Source organism: Magnolia sinica, chromosome 12 (genome assembly GCF_029962835.1).
Source record: "Magnolia sinica isolate HGM2019 chromosome 12, MsV1, whole genome shotgun sequence".
Classification (NCBI taxonomy): Eukaryota; Viridiplantae; Streptophyta; class Magnoliopsida; order Magnoliales; family Magnoliaceae; genus Magnolia; species Magnolia sinica.
Window position 1 is genome coordinate 15,421,021 of NC_080584.1, and position 15,662 is coordinate 15,436,682.

Below are 15,662 nucleotides of genomic sequence, written 5' to 3' on the forward strand. Positions count from 1 at the left end.
ACTAAATTAATTACCATGATTTATATTGTTGTTTCCCACCTGATATGCAAGATTTTTCATTGATCTTTTCTTCTTTTAATGGATATCTATGAAAATGACACATGGTAGGGTAATGTCTTGATGGGTCTCTTTTATATATATATATATAGGTAAAATTGGACTGGCCAGGCAACTAGAATGGGAGAGAAAACACAAGGCAAGTAGCTCAGAAACAGAGATCATAAGAACTCAGTCTAAATAGTTGAGCACGACCTCCACAATCAGCTCGAGCACCAACCACAAGTAGTGGCCTTGGCTCCGACTGACATCTCATTATCACAACCAATGAATGAATATAAGTATCGACTCAGCCTCGAGGATAGGCCGTGACTATAATCAATAGTTTGGCTTGGTCTGTAGAACCTTAACCAACCCGAATTAGAGACCGACATCAGTTGTTGACCATAACCTCATTGAAAACTGACCACCGGGAGATCTCATTTGTGTACGAAGAGGAGTAACTTCCTGAGATCTTCGTTGATGATTGCACCGAGGATAACGTCATATATCACGGAGACAATTTCGTGCATAATACGCGACTGTATGACAGATTTATTACCATATACATAACTAGCAACAAAGGACTGTAAATATGAACCCTATACACAGGAGAAGATATGCAAAAAAAATAAAATCCTAGTTCTACTAGACCCATATATCAACATCAACAATATATATATATATATATATATATATATATATATATATATATATATATATATATCAGCTTGAGTCTTAAGTTCAAGGGTTGTCTCAAACCTAACCTATTTAAGAATTAAGAATTGGGTTAGAATTCCAACCCAATAAAAGTTTGGGTCAGTTTGGTCAAATCCCATAACCTAGCTAGAGACTCATGGTCCTATCAAGGGCTATGTGGGGGCTACCATGATGCATATATTTCATCCATGTTGTCCATCTATTTTGACGAATCATTTTAGAGCATGAGCCCAAAAAAGAGTTAGATCAAATGTTCAAATAGACCACACCATAGGAAGCAGTGAGGATTGGAAGCTTACTATTGAAAACGTCTCATGGTACACAAGTTTCGGATTAAGTTGATATTTATGTATTCCCCTTGTAAAGGTCCACGTGACCTTACCAACAGTTGGATGGCAAATAAACATCTAGGTGGGCCCTAAGAAGTTTTTAAGGAGTTCAAGTCGCATTGCTTCATATGGTGTTGTTGACTTGAGCATTTAATCTGCCTCTTTTTTGGGCTCATGTCCTGCAATTAATTATCTATCAAAATAGATGGACGGTGCAGATGAAATTAATTATCTATCAAAATAGATGGACGGTGCGGATAAAACATATATATCACGGTGGGCCGTAGAGCCCTAACAGGACCATCTGTTTTAACCTAGGTCCCAATGGGGTAATACCCAATTCGCTGCTGCCGAATCCAAGCCAAAACTAACAAACTATTTATTTAATAGGTTGAGTTTGATACAGAATGACTTAAATCCACACAAAATACAATTAAGGATGAAAAGTGGCACATGTGATATACTTAAAAAGTTAAATGTGACAAATATACCACATCGGCACATGTATAATTTGGAAACCGTACCAGTTACTCATTTGTGTACCTTACGAGGCCGAGGCTAAAAAGGATTTTTTTATTTTTTTTTCTAATTTGAATTGAATTATACAAAACAGTACTTGCTTCTTTCAAAGAATACTTATTTTCATAGGAATTTGTGCAGATGGTGATCAACAAACCATGAAAATGTGGCCCATGTTCCAGTTTCATGCAATCCATCGATTTGTAGTAACAAATTATCAGATTTAAACCTGTGCAACATCTATCTGTGTCATGCCCATTTTGCCATAAGCGACATGCCACCGGCACCTAAGAAGACTGCAACATAAGCCCATATCTGAAGCTTTGGATTGCTTTGTAGCTTTGGGCCCATGAAGTCTGCGGCTAAAAGATCCACCAACGCCATGTAGTTCAAAAGTCCAGCTGATGAAGCATTCAGCAGCCCCACTACAATCAGGGCCGTTGGGCTGTTATCACGGTAGACGTTTGATAGACCGATGCCGAGGGCGATGCCGAATGGAGTTGTGAAGGAGAAGAAAAACACCATGATAGCCTTCATCTTGATTTTGTAATCGGCCTGAAATTTCCCGCCAAATCTCAATCAGTTTCTAAAAGAATGCAATGCTTCAGGAGGTTGGATTTCTGCACAAGGATTCTTTGTGGGGCCCACTGTGAAGTTTGTGAGAAAGCCACTCCGTACATCCGTTTTTCGAGATCATTTTAGGACATGCGATTAAAAATAAGGTGTATCCAAAACTTAGATGGGTCACACGAGAGGAAACAGTGGGGATTTAGTGACCACCGTTGAAATATTTATATGGCCACAAAAGTTTTGTATATGTTTAATTTCTTAGTTTTTTTTTCACTTCATCTCAGTGAAAATGACCTTATAAACGGTTTGGATGGAATATAAACATCAAGGTAGATCTTAGGAAGGTTTCAACGGTAGGCATTCCTTTCCCCACTGTTTCATCTCGTATGACCCACTTGAGTATTGGATCCTCCTCATTTTTGTCCGCATGCACTAAAATGTGGTCGAAAAACGGATGGACGGGTTAGATTTCTCACAAGCTCACAGTGGGCCCCACACTTCTTGGGCAGGAACTTCCTGCAAAATGCTTTCGCAGGAAATCCGCGTCCGGATTCGCCTGTATTGGTGTGGCCCGGACTTTTAAACTGGTTGGGTTGGGCCTACTCTATTTTAATCGGTCTAGGCCAGGCCCACACAGGTGTACAAGGCGGCACATGTGCATGCATCCACATGTGCCAGTGTGGAGACATATGTGAGATCCAAGCCATACATCAGATGGGTCCCATCATGTAGATGCCATGCTCCAAGAATCAGGATCGTCCACTAATCAAAGGAGGCATAATACTGATGACTTAGAAAAACTTGACCATTCTTTTTTTTTTTCCTCATCCGTCTATCTGTTTGTAAACTGTGGACCAACTGACGTGTGGACTTGCATGATTCTGATCTAGGGTATTTAAGATGTGGGATCCACATGATGGATGGCTTGGATCTCACAGGCATGTGCCTAACTTGCACATGTGGTATGGTGTGGGGGGAATTCTACTTGCAAATGCCAAAAACAAGTCTCAATTCATGCCAATGTGGGGTTGCCCAAAAGTTCAGGTCGGTCCACTCCGCTGATGGGCCATGCACATACCTTTGCAAGTCCACAATCGGATACTTTCTTCAACATGTGGGCCAAACGAATAGAAAACGGAGATTATTTTTAGGCCATGTACACATTTGAAATATGATCTGATCACTAATGAATGGCATGGATCTCGCACTTGTGTTCTACATTGAGTAGATTTAGTGTGCAATGTATGCGGCCAAAGATGGGAGAAATGTACCTGGAGGATGCAGCCACCAAGGCCCATGCCTTCAAAGAGCTGATGGAAGCAAAGGGCAGCTACAAGAGGCCTGATTGTGCAAGGGTTTTGAGAGGCACCCATTGAAAGCCCAATCACAACTGAGTGAACTACAATCCCTAATTCTAGTACCTGCAAATTAGCAAATATAACGGGTTTTAGTTTACTTTCTCTCATATTTAAAAATATAAAAACTTGACTTAGACACAAGAGACCAAAACTGAGTTGACTCAGCGAGTCACGGGAACAAAATGAGAGAAAATGAAATGGAAGCGAAGGATGTGATGAGGTCGATCACCGAGAAAATCTTTCTCGGAAGATGTCTACTTTAATCTATGAAGATCTTTGGACTCTTCAGAGAGCTTCCTTGAATCCATGAGAAATAAAAGTAAAAATAATTTCTAATAAGTTTGAAATAACTTGATTGATGATTTAAAAATAAAATAAAATTATAACTCTTTAAGTAATAAATTATCCATCCATTTATTTTATAATACCCTCCGGTTTCGAAATAAAAAATAAAAACAGAGAGAACTTATTCATCCATTTATTGGGTTCAGCACGAAGTCATGATTAACCTCTATTAAGGATTGCCGGGCATATTACCATGCATTTGGCCCTTCATTTTATTCTATTCTAGTCATGTCCCTTCGTTTTATTCTATTCTATGGTGAAGACCAAAAGAAATAGGTATTATAATTTATAATCATTGTATTTTTATAATTTACAATCATAATTTACTATTCACATGGGATCTAAGGTAAGTGGAGTTGAACCTTTTGTTTTTGTTTTTGAAAGGACCGCATTAATCACTTGGGTTGCCTTTTGATAAACCAAGGGCCTGTTTGGTTTGTGGGATTAAATGATATGAAATTGTACTAGATGGGATTAACACCATCATTACATGATGACTGCATATAGGAAATGCTATTTTGGCCCTCCAATTCCCATGTTTGGGATAAAATTCTAAATACATTGGATTAAGCCAAATCTCATTTGATGAACCATGGAATTGTAATCAATGAACCAAATTCACCATGGATGTCAATCACTTACATGTGTAAGGACCAATATAGATGGATGGTATAGATAAAACACATGCATCAATGTGGGGCCCACATGTGCAATGGATTTCAAAATTCACCAGGAATCCAACATGCGGCCCAATCCAATTCCATCCCACTTAATCCAATCTAACCCCATGTACCAAACAAGCCTGCCTATTGATTACACGGACAGTTGTTGTTAGTGTATTTTGATTAAATAATGCATGTGTTTCGATAAATATGTAAATTATTGAACTTTTTATCGATTTGACTAATCATGTGTTTGGAAGGGAGGTAATTAGGCATGTTGGGTCCACATTAATGGATGGACAGCTTAGGTATACAACACATACATCAAGGTGGAACACCATCAGGGGTGGCACCGAAATAGCTTGTTCTAGGTACCAGCCAAGTGGCGCTGCAGTGAGATGCATTTCCTGTGGGATATCTTTGATTATCAGGGTTTGAATTTTCATTTCTCTCCAAACACACTTAAGGTAATCCCTAAAATTATGCTACGAAACTTAAGTGTTGAATTGTAATTTAAAAATAATTTTAGAGAAATCAGTATTAAATAAAGGAAGAGAGCTGAAAAAAAAGACTCAATACTTTTAGTGAAAATTAATTTAAGCATTTAATAATTTGGATTTTTCAAATAAATTTGAATCATTTAAAATCACTGAGAAAATATCATATTTAGTGATAGATGCCGAAATAGGTTTCATCAAACGGCCCCTTAGCCAAAATCAAAAGAAGTGGGGTCCAACAAGTACACTTCTCGATCGACCCAGCAAAATCTCAGTTGGGGCCTACCTTTTGGTAACCTCGGGACCCACCATAGACAAAAAGCCTAGTTGATGGTTGGAATCATCTGATGGGGAAAATTTCACCTTATGAACGGTTCTGATCACCAGAAAGTGGGCCCGGCATAAGCTTGGCCAATATAAATGACCATGAACCAAATGGAATTCCGAGAAGGGGAGTGATTTGATACTATGGCGGAGCACCACACTTCATACTCAGCCTTTCAGAAATTCCACTTAAGAAACATGAGAAGATGATCCGAACCTGAGCGACGACGCGGTACCGCAGCAACAGTGACTGTTCATCTTCGTTATGATCGTGAGCATGGTCATGGCCCACCTTCTTCTCCGGATCACTAGACGGGTCCGGGTCCGTGGACACGGCCAGACCCGAATTACGCTTCTTGTAGAAACTCATCGCGAAAGAATCCACCATCAACGTGACGACAGCTGACAACATAGCCACGAACATCGTGAAGGGGAACTTCCTCCACGGGTTCTCGGGTAAGCATTCGGATCTCAAGTCATCGAACGAGTCGGGCATTACGTGCATGTACCCGGTGGCCAGGATCACGCCCGACGCGAACGCCTTGACCACGAAGAACAAGTTCCTATCTGGATGAACGGCTGGGATTGAGCGTGTGATGAGTGGCAGGCACACACCTATCATGCTAGTGACGAGGATGGCGCATATGGCGATGATCTTCAGGCGTAGAGCGGCGGGCTTGTCGTGGCACCCGTTGGTGGGCCCCACATCGCATTCGGACGGCGATCCAGAGATTTGCGGTGATGATGAGAGGAGAATGAGGGCGATAAGGAGTGTGGGAAATAGGTGGGTCATGCTAGTAATCTTCTTTTTTCCTTCTTTGGTTTTGTCAGTGTTGAAGGAGAGTTCTGATGTATTTATACAACTCAGGGAATGATCAGGGGTTTGATAAATTGTCAAAAATACCCTCCATCGTTTTCTTTATTATGTTTATGCACGGGTATAGTGATATAAACTTCTTCTCGTCAATTTCTCGCGACCGGACGCGGATTAGCTACTTTGCTCGACAGTAGCAGTCTCGCTGCTGGAGTTACGACACCACCTTCTGTGGTCCCTATCATGATGTCTATAATGTATCCACGTACCAGAGTCCATCCATTTGGTGAGATCATACAATATCAAGCAGGACACAATGTCAAAATCAATGGACACCCGACCGCTGACTCACTCTACTGGGTGTTGCCTATCCGTTCGGTGGATTGGCGTAATTTTCATTATCAATGAGCATAGTGGTGTGGTCCACCATTTGAACGGATGGGATATTCTACATCTCGCGGGAAAGAAAGGATCGTACGTTAAACTTCTGTGGCGTGGTCACCATTCAACAGTATACACGCGATAGTTGTTTGGTAATCAAGACGGTCCATCTCCCCGGCCCACTTTTGGATAGAGCATAATTCAGAAATTTACGTTGAGAAGACTAAGAGTGGCCATCTGATTTTACCATCGAAATATGGGCAATTCACTAATTTTCTTTTCACCGTCCATTTGATAGCCGTAATTGGATGGTTAGAATTGTTTGATCACGGTGATTTTAGAAATACAATCGATGGTGTGGATTGCATATGTGAATTCTACATGTGGAGAAGATGATTCACCATAGTTTCCATCTGATGGGCCCTATGGTGGATCTTGGATGCACAGAATATCTCATGCATGAGATGATAACCTTGCCGTCTTTGGCTTTTTCTAACCATCTATCCATTGGGTATGATCGGATGGCTAGGATTTTGTCATATGGAAGATTGTTTGGAGACTACCCAGTTGGCAATGTGACCCATCAAATCAACAGTTCTACGACAAGGTCTGACCTACACAAATACCAGCTTGACCCAAAACTTTTGTGGCCCACAAGAAGTTTTTAATGGTCAATCGCAACTATTTCCTGTGGTGTGGACCACTTGCATTTGCATCTACTTCATTTTTGGATCTATGGCCTAAAATAATCTAGAAAAACTGATGGACGGAGTGGATATTCAACATATATATAAAAAGGTGGGTCCCACGGTTAGGGAGTCATCCACTAAGCTGTGACCCGGAAATCACCTAATCCGCTCCTCTCTGACATGCGCTACCTAGGCATGACGTGCCACTCGATGCAGACACGTGCCACTGATGCTGCCATGTCATGCCACGTGGGTTAATAGGGTGACTCGTGACGTATGAATTCTAACTAGAAAATGATTATATACATCCAACGCATCGTAATATGGTGCAACACCTTCGTATTCTCCACTCTACACGAATGAGCTCATCACAGATTTAGACCGTCCAAATGGTGGGCCCCATCTAAATCTCCCCCAGCAGGAAGTTCTTATATAGACTATCCAGACCATCTGATCGATCATCTCACCTACGTGTCCCATTGTTCACCACTCTTGAATGGATGGCTAAAAAAGCTCCATTCTATCAACTTTTTGGGGCCGTACGAAGTCCAATCTGGACCACTTAACCCGGATAGAAATTGATTGAGTGTGGCCCACATGTCGTCTAAGATGGGAATCATAAGTCTCGCTGTGGTGCGTAGGATTAGTAGTGGGCCATTCATCTTTCCATTATTTATTTCTCAGCGATAATATCTCCTTAAAAGAGAAATTAATATTTTAAATTTTCTCTACGGGGGTAATTTGGTAAACTTAACTAACGGGAGAGTGCTTGTGCATCCATGAGTCCAACAGTGTATACTCGTGTTTGGCACACGCGCGAGATTACCGGAGTGTGGTTAGTGCGTGCGTGGATTAGTTACTACGGACGCGGATTGTGTCCTACCCGCCCGGACGGTAATCCGTCAGGGTGGGGCCCACCGTGATGTAAGTGTTTTCACCGTTCATATTTTCTCTCAGATCATTTTAAGGTATGAAAAAGAAAATGAAGTAGGGTCACAGCTGCAGTGGACCACACCAAAGGAAGCTGCAGTGATAATGACATCCACCGTTGAAACCTTTCTAAGGGCCAACGTGATGCTTTTTTACCATCCAACCTATTAATAAGGTCGTTTAGACGTGGATGAAGGGAAAAAATAAATATCAGCTTGATCTGAAACTTCTCGAGCTCCCAAGAAGTTTTTAATGGTGGACGTGCAATACCCAATTTGTGGTCTACTTAAGCCCTGTGTCTGCCTAGTTTTTTGGACTATATCTTAAAATGATCGGAGAAAAATGATGAACGGCGTGGATAAAAAAATTACATCACGGTGGGCCCCACAGAGTCCTGCCCGGACGGATTACCGTCCGGGCGGGGTAGGACGCAATCCGCGTCCAGTTACTACCCCTTCTCTAGCTAGGAACTTACGGGGGCTCTCGAGGGGTCATCCTGATGCATGGATTTTATCCACACCGTCCATCCATTTTTCCATATCATTTTAGCATGTGAGGCCAAAAATGAGGCAGATCTAAGGCTCAATTGAACCACACGGTGGATTAAACACTTACCGTTGAAAGCTTCAATGGTCCTCATGGTTTTGTAATCAGTCTAATTCTGTGGATGGACCATGCCCCAAAAAGCCTCGTCAATAGAATGATCATAACCTTTAGATTTCTATGCTACATCTAAACGGTTGAAAATAGATAAACAGCAACCGTTCGTATTCAACTGAAAAGTATCTTAATATCAGCGGCTAGGATTTCCAATATGGATGAACTTTCTGTCGAATAGCCCATCTAGAGTTGTGAAATAGACTAATCATCTGGATTTCCTAACCATGGGCCCCACTTATTAAAAACAAAACAATCGGATGCACTGAAATGCCTGGCTGCCATTGTGTGATGGTTCATACACACGCACTCAAAAATTGCCAATGTAACAGCAAAGTAAATTAATCTTAATCTGAACCGTTGATCGTGAAATCTTCAAATTATGGGGCTAATTGAAAGGCCCTCAGCGCGTGATCAGCGCTTCATATCTTGTATGAATTTGAATTTAAACCGGTTTTTTCTTTTATGTCGACATTTATCCATAAATATATCCATTGATGCAGAAATCTGGTTCACCCTTGCTGGGCTCTGGATGCTCGTTCCAAACTCTATGAGCCTACACAAGAGGACAAAGGAGACGTTGGCTAGAGCAGGGGACCCTCCGATGCCAAAGTCAGGCTGGAAATCTAGGTCTGAGTAGTGTAGCTGGGTATAAGGTGTGAGATTTTGCGTACCTGTTAATATACATTTGATGGCTATTTATATCTTGTGACCGAAGTGGACATGCTCGTATTTCTCGGCACAATCTTAGCCACTAACCATGACTAACGAACATGCAGATCTCGGCAGTTGTGCAGTTATTTCCATATTGTGTGTTAATGGGACGTCGCGTTGGTTGTGTCTCCATTCAGACTGACTTAGCGATTGTCGTGCCCACTCTTTTAGTTAGCCTTGATGGACGACACCAACACCGTGCCTCAAAACTGAGTCCGAACTGACTTCAAGCAAACGAAATGAGGTCGAGCTGAGTATAATCCCGCCAGGCCTCGTTACTCGGAGGTTTTTCCCAGACCGGTCATGCTCCAAATTTTCCCATAACAATATCAATGGTCAGAATTAAACATAAGCATTATAGATTGGCCATTCAACAGCCCACATAAAATGGATGGTTATTATCAACCCTCCATCCATTGCAAGTGGGCCCCATAGGGTGACTGAAGACTAAAGCGACATGGGAAAATTAACGATAGCATTCCCTCTCTGTATATGTTTACTCAATTTTGGCTTTTAATGAGAAATCTCATGTGACCCTTCAACAGAAAATTCCGCTTGATCCAAATCCATCCACGCACCACAAGTGAATAATGACATAGACCGTTCATTAGGTGGGCCCTTTATAGATGGCCTATCGTTCAAAGTTCAAATTATCGCTACCGTCCAATACAGGCCTTATAGTGGAACTAAAAGCCACAATCAACAGTCCACATCCTATGAGACAAACTGCTCTCACGAGACGGCTTGAACGGTTCCATCTGCCGATCTTCTATTGTGGGGCCCACCTAGATGAACAATGTGAACAGCATATTCACTTGCCCATCATTTCAGTGGTCCTAAAACCCGCAAAGTCCACATTCCACGAGTTTTTTATGCTCGGCCAAGGATAGTACATAGCATACTCGGGCTGTCTGTTTGTTTAAGTGGGTCCTATGGTTCAGTTATCTGGACCACTGATCTTGTGGCCCGCACTGTAGATATATGGACCATTTCCCAAAATTATGCTTGGTGGGAAAATCTAATATCTCAATTTATCTGATGAAAATAGACAGAAAAGATGATAATAAAACAATCGTGCGTTGGTTACTATGATATGCAGAGAGAAGGTTTGTAGCGCACGGGAAGTCATGCCATACATATGACCCCAAATTCATACTACTCTCAGTACAACAGATATAGATATCTCTGCCACCTTGGCAATTCGAGACAGCAACTCGCCTTCAATTCCTGCATCCGGGGTGAATCCCCGACCTTCTTACGAATTTTAACAGCTTTTGAAATTTTCATATTAAATCACTTAAAATTTTCTTTTTGTATATATATAACTGAAACAAGCCCAAGAATTAATTAAATTATTCATTTGATGATTATTTCGAGAATAAAGTTTGCTGCACTAAAATCTTTAGTTTCAAAGTTGAAGAAAATTCAATATTTAATCGTCATCAACCGTTGTATATTATTAGCAGCTATTACAAGACAATATGGCCTACCGGCGGTCAGTAAAGGCTTCGCTGGCAGTGAGGGACCTTTACCGGCGGTTGTGCTGGACTCCCCTAAATCATAAGTTTTTCAGGAAAATGGTCAGCAGCTACGGATTAAATCAGTAGCTATGGAGCTTTAGTCTTCCATAAATCCATAGCCATAGAGCAAATCTTTCTCATTAAAAAAAAAAAAAAAGAGAGTGAAATTGAAGAAAAAAATTTAGAAAAATGTACAAAAAACACAAATTGCAAATAAAAAAATAATGGATTCACTTACCAAAGGAGTAAAGCCATCAAATGTATTTTTCCCTGCTTTTGAATCTGCTAATATATGATGCCAAACCACCTGAATAGCTTGAATTAGGCCGAGTTACCTAGAGAAAAGAGCTACTTGACATCAACAAGCAAATATGTGAAGAGTATTAACAATCTTGCTGATAGGTACAAAGCAATGTAGGTTTCCAAAAACCCATCAAAATTAGTTTGGTCTTCTACCAGAAATTTGTGGTCAGTGGGGATGAACGTGATCTCAATTTTTGATAAGGCTCCCAATAGAAAAGGAGCCAGCTGAATAAAAGATATGATGTGTATAAATGTTACTGAGGGAGATGATTCAAATATTTGTTGAAATCTTCTTTAGATGAAAACATAGCCAAATACTTGAAAACACAGTCACACAACCTCCCTCCCAAGAACTGAGCAACCTCGGGATGCTTTGCTTGTCCAATATGAAAGAAGAAAAACACAATCATACACCATTCCCTTCAAGACAACTAGGTCTGCATCCCGGATTCCGTCATCCCGGCTTTGCTCCGATGGATGTTTATGATTTGGAGGGATGTTACTGCAATGTGCACGCTTCATGGAGTTTCATGAAGTGCTAACTACGACATCCCCATTGTACATGTGATTCATGTCTATGGTTATCAAGACTGTTGATATCATGGGCCATAGTCCACAAGTCTAGGCAACTAGAAACCCATTCATGACATATAGATGGAAGATTAACAAAATTTTGTGTAAAAAGTGAGCACTTGTCTACATTCAATTGGAAAACCCAATAAAGATTGGGGCTATTGGATCATCCAAAAACAAAGTTCAGGGAACGGAAAAGATCTTTATGAAAGTAGTGAACAATACTCACAACAGAATCAACACGGCTCACTTCTAACAACAAACGATCGATTCCCATGACAAAAATTCAACAAAATTCATACATACCCATCAATGAAATCGAAAGAGCTTTTGAATTCATTCGGGAGATTGAGCAGCGAGAAGTCTGAAATGGCATATCTCCCTTGGTAGGAAATGTTGTGTATGTAGAATGCTACCTAACAGGATGGTTAAAGCCCATCTCAGCCCTAATAATTCGAAGTCAACAAAATTCTAATATGAACAGTTCCAGCCAAACCACAAAGATTTCATACCTTGGCGCTCTTGTAAATCCCGTTGGGTTTGTATACACTCTTCAAGTAGCAAGAGATTAGAGCAGTGTGCCAGTCATTGGCAACAAACACAACATCTTCCCCTGCATTCCGGAATCACAAGTACCGATGCTGACATTGAATGAATTGAATTCTTTTACAATAAAATTCATGAATCAGAAATGTGGTCCATACCATATGGCCCAGAATAATATTCCCTGCTGTTAAGATTCAGAACTCTAGGGGCCTCCAATGCTGCCTGAAAGCCATAATATGTAACTTACAAAGTGAATAAAATCTGCAGCATACTGCAAGTGTGAATGGGCCATGGGCCATGTTGTCAGCACTTCATTTATTCAGCCTGAAATTCAGGGTTGTGCCTGGCCACTACAACAAAATCAGGCTCATCCGGCCACCACCCCATTGAATGTGCAGGGCTGACAATTATTTTAAAATCATCCATTGCACCCCAAGTGCAGTTCATGTAACTGATCAACCTGTTGACCAGCCTACCTTCTGGGCCATCTCATCTAGATGTTCATGTCCACCTGATGGGCGACTAGGATGTCCAACACATGAATGCATAGACATGTGAGGGTATCCATACAGATTTTTTATTTTTTATTTTAACATTCCACGACATCTTCTTTCATTGTTACCATTGTTACACTGCAGGAAAAAAAAAAAAAAAAAAAGCCCTTTAGCCATGAAAAGCGTTGGTTTGAAACTGGGGCTGAATAAAAAATAAATAAATGCCCCTATTAGAACCATTGTTACACGTTCAAAAAGAATTTAAAACTAACCAAAGGAATGTACAAAAGAAGTGTAATCCAATTCTCAATCTATGCAAGATCAAATCATTAATTACTAGGGTCCCTTTCTCTTCCATTAAGAAGTTATAGCTTTTTTGAGATGGCAGTGTATCAGACAAGCTGTTGTTTCCAAGAAACTTGAAAATTGAAATGATGAAATACATACATCAAAGAGAATTATGCAAAGAAAATTAGATTCAGGAAAGGCTGTTTGATTCTTACAAGTAAACAAGTGAACTTATATTGAAGAAAGACTCTAGAAATATTTGTCCACTTAAATTGTTGAAGCTCAAATCCCGACAAAAGTAAACTTAATATGGCAGAAGAAAACAAAAATGAGATGGAATTGCTAATAATGCAAGTCATGTTGGGTGCAAACATTGATATAGATGTTGTGGCGCCTTCCCAACTTTTAAGTTGTCAACCTTGTATGTATTTCACTTAGTACACTATCCAAAATACCCTTACGTGAAATACTTGTATAGATAAACTTGGATTAATGAGAAGAAATATGATGAAATAGTTGTATGTCCAACTCTGTTTTTGCCTCTTTTTTTTGAGAGAGAGGGAGGGATGGAAGTTAATACCCAAAATTAGTGAGGGGCAGGGAGGGACTCAATACCATCCTTTGCCAGAACATCGGCAATGCTATTAGCATCTCTACCCACATGGGCTCAAAAGATGGGAGGGACTTATGACTAGCTCCATCATCTTCTATAACATTAGCTATTCACTACCAACACAGGTTCAACATGGGACCCACCCACTAGTGATTGCTCACCAATGGGCCCCATTGGCCTATGTCCAACACAAATGAGGAAGCAGGAAGGAAATTATTGAAATCTGTTTTTCTTTCCTTCCCTTTTTCTTGTTCTTTTTGTGGGGAATGGAAAATATTATCAGTATAAAATATAAAGAAGAGACAAAAGGAAAGGACCGGGTCTTGGTTAAATGTTGTTGGCATGTCAAACACAAGTCTAGAGGTTATTTAGGGGGTCAAGATTGAGCTGATTCATGGATCTGTATGGCGTCATTAGTGCATTGTTTTAAGGTACTTGGACGATAACAATTTATTAACCAAATCAATTGAAAACACTGGAAGCTCAATTTACTTGTTTATTTTTTATGGACTACTAGACTTTTCTTCTTAAAACTAAGAGAAAAGCCAACTATCCATTAAGACAGTGGATATCTGTTGTCAATTACAAGAGATGGCTTAGACACTCCATCTTTAGCAAGAGAATCAGCTATAAAATTTACAGATCTTGTAATAGTGTGAAAAAATGGCAGGCCAAGTGTAACACCCCGAACTTTTCAATACCGAGTATTGAAAGTCCTCGAGTGTTACCATAAATTTAACCTATTATATATACGTGTACGGTACCAATTTAGTCAACCTAACCCTACATCCATCCTCCAACATGAATCTGACCGATTATGAATGATATTCATCCATAAATCAAGTCGTCTGACCATTGCTCATGTACCTTCCTTTAACTAAAGCAGTGAATAAGTCTTTATTTATAATGATTTAAATATAAGACCTTTTGTAAGAATTGTTTAGAAAATGATATATAATCATCTAGAACCATTAAATTTCACAAAACTCTTAGATCAGAAATAATTACGAAAATGCCATTAATCTAGAACCCTGAATTCTAGATCACAGTTCCATGATCCGTAAAATTTTATACCAGGCCTAATTATCATAAATTAACCATACACGTCAAATTTCAGCCCTTAGATCATAGTAAATCAACTACTTGACCTCTACATCCGTTCGTACACTTATCAGATCAAGATTCTGATCCGTCCATCTTATTCACACCATATGAATATGCTTAGCCCACCATTAGGATCAGAATCTGAGAAACTTTCATGTATAAGAAAGTCACTCGAATCTAACGTATATAAGTCTTATCCTTAATCACTCCGGAAACCCACTTTGTGTTTACCTATTCACAAAACTGACCATACATCCACCCATATGCATAGTTAGAGTGCAACCATAAAGCTTCCTTATTTTTAACAAGTCACCTGACCGTCCATCAGGTTTGGATCCGCCAAATGGGCCATCTGAATATCAGGATGAATCGATCATTGTGAAGATCTTCGGGTTTAAGTCCCAGCTACCTGGTAACTTGTCAATCGGAGGTGTACAAATGTTATTTTGAATTACGAAGTGTGCAAGCCACTAAAGGAGCATCTTGGAAATTCTTGAGAGATCGGGGCTCAAACTCGACCAAGAAAAATAGCACGAAAAATGAAGAATGCCCGCCAAAATTCAAGAAATTCGGGCGGCGCACTTCGACGTAATGGATGTTGGAAGCGGGTTGAGAAATGAATGGCAATATCGTAAATATTCATGAATGTTATTACATACTACGGTTGAAGCTAAAA

The 15,662-nt window shown here is 40.2% G+C and overlaps 2 protein-coding genes across 2 annotated transcripts; both read right to left on the bottom strand.

Moving 5' to 3' along the window:
* Positions 1 to 1,705: 1,705 nt before the first annotated feature.
* Positions 1,706 to 6,183, bottom strand: LOC131220381 (fe(2+) transport protein 1-like). Its single transcript, XM_058215319.1, has 3 exons — positions 5,578 to 6,183; positions 3,446 to 3,595; positions 1,706 to 2,159 (listed from the first exon to the last, which is right to left on the bottom strand). Exons 1-3 carry the CDS (start codon positions 6,151 to 6,153, stop codon positions 1,854 to 1,856), a joined length of 1,032 nt encoding a protein of 343 aa, XP_058071302.1. The 5' UTR covers positions 6,154 to 6,183; the 3' UTR covers positions 1,706 to 1,853.
* Positions 6,184 to 11,358: 5,175 nt separating this feature from the next.
* LOC131220382 (granule-bound starch synthase 1, chloroplastic/amyloplastic-like) lies at positions 11,359 to 14,490 on the bottom strand. Its single transcript, XM_058215320.1, has 4 exons — positions 13,485 to 14,490; positions 12,646 to 12,709; positions 12,454 to 12,554; positions 11,359 to 12,357 (listed from the first exon to the last, which is right to left on the bottom strand). The coding sequence occupies exons 1-4, from the start codon at positions 13,641 to 13,643 to the stop codon at positions 12,238 to 12,240; spliced, it is 444 nt and encodes a 147-aa protein (XP_058071303.1). The 5' UTR covers positions 13,644 to 14,490; the 3' UTR covers positions 11,359 to 12,237.
* Positions 14,491 to 15,662: the final 1,172 nt, after the last annotated feature.